The 3019-nt window shown below is 50.9% G+C and overlaps 1 protein-coding gene across 1 annotated transcript in view; it reads left to right on the top strand.

Annotated features, from left to right (window-relative positions):
• The window catches only part of LOC106596101 (epsin-3), a 22356-nt gene extending 19871 nt beyond the window's left edge, over nt 1–2485 (top strand). The window contains exons 11-12 of the mRNA XM_082958409.1: nt 1–30; nt 825–2485. The exon at nt 1–30 is cut by the window's left edge and continues 204 nt beyond it. Coding sequence (XP_082814535.1) covers nt 1–30; nt 825–1102 — 308 coding nt within the window. The 3' untranslated portion in view covers nt 1103–2485. The remainder of the gene's footprint in view (nt 31–824) is intronic.
• Nucleotides 2486–3019: the final 534 nt, after the last annotated feature.

The raw sequence follows: 3019 nt of genomic DNA, 5'->3' as shown, positions 1-3019 counted from the left end.
GCAGGACCCACAACAACCCCTTCCTCTTAGGTGAGGAGATACACACACACACACACACACACACACTCATCCCCCCTAATCCTCCTAGCAGGACCCACAACAACCTCTTCCTCTTAGGTGAGAAAATACACACACACACACACACACACACACACACACACACACACACACACACACACACACACACACACACACACACACACACACACACACACACACACACACACACACACACACACACCTACTGTCAAAAATAAACTCACTCTGCCAATGTCTAAATACTATAATGTTCTCCCTCCCTCCCTCCCTCTCTCTCTCTCTCTCTCTCTCCATCTCTCCCTCCTTCTCTCCTCCTCCTCTCCCCATCCCTGCCTCACTCTCTCCCCCTCCTTCTCTCCTCGTCTCTCTCCCCATCCCTCCCTCCTTCTCTCCTCCTCCTCTCCCCATCCCTCCCTCCTCGCTCTCACCTTCTCTCTTTCTTCCTCCCCCTGTTCTCTCTCCCCCCATCCTCCACTCTCCCTCCATCCTACCCTCTCCTTCTCTCAATTCAATTTAAGGGGTTTTATTGTCATGGGGAAACATATGTTGACATTGCCAAAGCAAGTGAAGTAGATAATATACAAAATTGAAATAAACAATAAAAATGAACAGTAAACATTACACTCACAAAAGTTCCAAAAGAATAAAGACATTTCAAATGTCATATTATGTATATATACAGTGTTGTAACGATGTGCAAATAGTTAAAATACAAAAGGGAAAATAAATAAACATAAATCTGGGTTGTATTTACAATGGTGTTATAGATCTGTCTCTCTCTCCAGGTCTGAGTGTTCCCTCTCCCACCAACCCATTCCACTGTGACCAGCCCCGTCTCACACTGAACCAGATGCTTCGTCCCTGTTCCACCTCCCCACTCCCCCCTCACACCCTCCCCTACAGCCCCTCTCTCCCCCTCCCTCTCCCACACCACACCCAGCCCTCCCCCGGCCTCCTGGACCTCCCCTCTAACCTGCCCCATCCCCTCCTCCCCCTCTCCCCCGCCCCGGCCCACCGCGTCCCACCCCAGTCTCACACACACAGCCACAACCCCTTCCTCTGAGGCCTGCTGGGAGATGGAGAGGCAGCTGGCTCTTCAACTGGATCAAGCTGTTTTTATCCTCCTGGAGGTTCAGGTGAAACCCCTCAGAGAGAGAAGAATAGGACCCATTAACGCTTCAACGACAGCATGAATGCCCCCCTGTACCCCTTACCCATCTGTCTAACTCTCTCCCCCCGTACCCCTTACCCATCTGTCTGTCTCTCTCCCCCCGTACCCCTTACCCATCTGTCTAACTCTCTCCCCCCGTACCCCTTACCCATCTGTCTAACTCTCTCCCCCCGTACCCCTTACCCATCTGTCTAACTCTCTCCCCCCGTACCCCTTACCCATCTGTCTAACTCTCCCCCCGTACCCCTTACCCATCTGTCTAACTCTCTCCCCCCGTACCCCTTACCCATCTGTCTAACTCTCTCCCCCCGTACCCCTTACCCATCTGTCTAACTCTCTCCCCCCGTACCCCTTACCCATCTGTCTAACTCTCCCCCCGTACCCCTTACCCATCTGTCTAACTCTCTCCCCCCGTACCCCTTACCCATCTGTCTAACTCTCTCCCCCCGTACCCCTTACCCATCTGTCTAACTCTCTCCCCCCGTACCCCTTACCCATCTGTCTAACTCTCTCCCCCCGTACCCCTTACCCATCTGTCTAACTCTCTCCCCCCGTACCCCTTACCCATCTGTCTAACTCTCTCCCCCCGTACCCCTTACCCATCTGTCTAACTCTCTCCCCCCGTACCCCTTACCCATCTGTCTAACTCTCTCCCCCCGTACCCCTTACCCATCTGTCTAACTCTCTCCCCCCGTACCCCTTACCCATCTGTCTAACTCTCTCCCCCCGTACCCCTTACCCATCTGTCTAACCCTCTCTGCCCCTCATCCGCCTTTATGTTACCTCTCTGCACTGGACCTAACACGCTTTACCAACTGGACCTGACTGGACTCAACTAGATCAAATCTGACCTAACTGGATTAAACCCGGCCTAACCGGACCTAACTTGATCAAACTAGTCCAAACTTGGTCAAACCGGACATGGTTGATTGTATTCTCAGACCCTCGTGCCTGTCTTGTCGACAGACCCACAATGCTTTGCGGCCCAGCTCCCGTGGTGTCTTGGAGGACCTCAGGGAGACCACTTTCCCAGCCAACACTCAGTGGAACTGGACTTCTGGATGGACAGAGAAAGAGAATGAAAGAGAGCGAGAGAGAGAAGGTATACTCTCTCTCTCAGGAGCAGTGATGAGCTGTGATGTCATCTCTGCACTGACAGACAGATGGACGTGAATGTGTGCATAGATACACAGACTACTGTAGGTATTTATTACAATGATATACAGTATATGAACAACTATATACTAATAAATGATGGTGTTTGTTGCATTTTAACACTGCATGTATTTTACTGCTCTTTTCTCTGAAGAAGAAAGGTGGACCAGGATGTTTCTGTCTGGTGTGTGTGTGTGTGTGTGTGTGTGGTGTGTGTGTGTGGTGTGTTTGAGGTTTCCTCTCCAATCTTTGACAGAATCCTAGTGTGCTGAATCACTGCTCTGTTCATTGGTGGAATGTTTCCCCCCCTTCATCTCCTAGATTCTGCCTCCACACACACACACACACACACACACACACACACACACACACACACACACACACACACACACACACACACACACACACACACACACACACACACACACACACACACACACACACACACACACACACACACACACACACACACACACACACACACAGCAGAGTCTCTAACCCAGGGGAACCAGACTGCAGTAAAGAGAGAAAGAGAAATCACTGTTCAGTGAAATAATGATGTAATGCATCACCTCATCTGACCACCAGGGGGTGTTTTACCCTTTTCACAGTGATTCCCCAACCTCTCCTCCTGTACTCAGTGATTCCCCAACC

This window comes from Salmo salar, chromosome 12 (genome assembly GCF_965601325.2).
Source record: "Salmo salar chromosome 12, fSalSal1, whole genome shotgun sequence".
Lineage (NCBI taxonomy): Eukaryota > Metazoa > Chordata > Actinopteri > Salmoniformes > Salmonidae > Salmo > Salmo salar.
This window is presented reverse-complemented; position numbering and strand designations above follow the sequence as displayed.